Genomic DNA, 1,990 nt, shown 5'->3' on the forward strand with positions numbered 1-1,990 from the left:
ATTTTAATACTATGAATTCCTGTTTGAAATCTCTGGATCTCTCTTGTAAATCACATTTGCACACCTAACAGTCCTAACATTGCATGGCACCTTACAGCACCCTTGAATGGATCTTGTGGCACTGCAGGTGCTGTGACACCCTGACAGAATTACTTATCTAGACTAAGAAGTATCATGGATTATTGGGTATTACTTTAATCTATGGCCAAAGCAGGGTATTTGGTTTCCTATTTCTGGTTATGGAAATTTTCCTAGATGATTGGTATAAAAAATCAGTTTCACTGTTCCTTATTAACTATTCCTTCAGCACAAAGCTAATCTGCTGTTCCATTGCAGGCCACACAAAATGACACAGCTAGTCTGCATTATTATATGAATTCTGCTTCTATGATGCCTCCAGACAACAACATCTTCAATGACACAGACACCTATTGTGAAAAGAGTAATATCATGGAATTTGCTAAGACTTTCTTGCCAACATTTTTCTGCCTTGTGTTCTCTTTGGGCACATTAGGAAATGCCTTAGTTATCCTTGTCTACTGCAAACACAGGTTCAGGAAGAGCATGACTGACAGATACCTACTGCACTTGGCCATTGCTGATCTACTTCTCCTCTCAACGCTCCCTTTCTGGGCAAAAGCAGCTTTAGATGGCTGGATCTTTAAGAATGTTATGTGTAAAATTGTCAATAGTATGTATAAGATCAACTTTTACAGCTGCATGCTGTTTCTGATGTGCATTAGTATTGACCGGTACATTACAATTGTACAGGCAATGAAAGCAAAGAACTCTAGACGAAAGAGGCTCTTTCGCAGCAAACTTATTTGCTTTGCTGTCTGGCTGACTGCGATAGGTTTGTGCATCCCCGAAATAGTATACAGTAAAGTTAAGCAAGTCAGTGATACAACTACATGCAAAATGATGTACCCCACCACTCTTCGCACATCCATCAAAGTTATTCTCCTGTCTTTGAAAATCACAATAGGGTTCTTACTTCCCTTTCTTGTCATGGTTGTTTGTTATGCTCTTATAATCCGTACCCTTCGTCAAACCAAAAAATCCCAAAAACGCAAATCACTGAAAATCATTGTCATCATCATCACAGTTTTCCTCCTCTCTCAGTTTCCCTACAATATTGTTTTGATGGTCAAAACCATTCATACATATTCCATGGTCAGATATGACTGCAGAACTGCTGATGCCATGGACATTGGATTCCAGATAACTCAGATCATCGCTTTCTTTCACACCTGCCTCAACCCTGCCCTTTATGTGTTTGTTGGGCAGAGATTCCGTAATGCTCTCATTAAAATTCTGAAGAATGCAGCTCACTGTAGCAGTAAGAGCAAGGAGCAGTTTGCCTCCCCATGGGATAGCCAAGAACGGAGCTCAGTGTGGTCATCTACAATGGTTGGGGGATTAAAAATCAGAGATACTTTTACAGACAGCACTCAGCTGGAGCTCTAATTTGCATCTTTCTGTCTCCTATAGGAAGCAGAGAGACTCTAGCCATCATGAAAGATATCAAATTTGGCCTTTTTACATAATTCTTGCACTATGAGAGAAAAAGACCTTTTCAACAGATTGAATTAGCAATCTCAGCCAGAGTTTGATCCTGCAAATGCTGAGCATTCTTAACTCTCAGAGAAGTCTGTGAGACTTGAGGGTGTCCAGCATTTCTCCTACAAGAGCTCAGCACGCTGACGGATCAAGCTGTGGGCTTTTGGCTGAAGGGAAGCAAAACCACTGATGGACAGGGAAGTAGTGATGATGCCGACTGTAAGAAGAACTGATAAATGAGAGAGGAGGTAAAAGTATCTTTGTTACCGTTGTAAATAACCAACCCATCTGTCCTAATGAGCACGCTCAACAAGCAAGTGACTTGAGATGATCTGCTCATCTCCAACAAGAGGCATAGAAGAAATGCGATGGCTACCTCATGCTATGACAATTCAGGTCCATGTTGACTAAGTAAAAAAGAATCTGGGCC

At 40.9% G+C, this 1,990-nt stretch overlaps 1 protein-coding gene across 1 annotated transcript; it reads left to right on the forward strand.

The window, feature by feature from the left end:
• The first annotated feature begins 262 nt into the window (after positions 1-262).
• Positions 263-1,467, forward strand: CCR9 (C-C motif chemokine receptor 9). The gene has a single exon (XM_090049791.1). It carries the CDS (start codon positions 373-375, stop codon positions 1,465-1,467), a length of 1,095 nt encoding a protein of 364 aa, XP_089905917.1. The 5' UTR covers positions 263-372.
• Positions 1,468-1,990: the final 523 nt, after the last annotated feature.

The sequence above is a fragment of the Crocodylus siamensis genome, chromosome 5 (genome assembly GCF_052110815.1).
Source record: "Crocodylus siamensis isolate JL-2025a chromosome 5, ASM5211081v1, whole genome shotgun sequence".
NCBI classification, from domain to species: domain Eukaryota; kingdom Metazoa; phylum Chordata; order Crocodylia; family Crocodylidae; genus Crocodylus; species Crocodylus siamensis.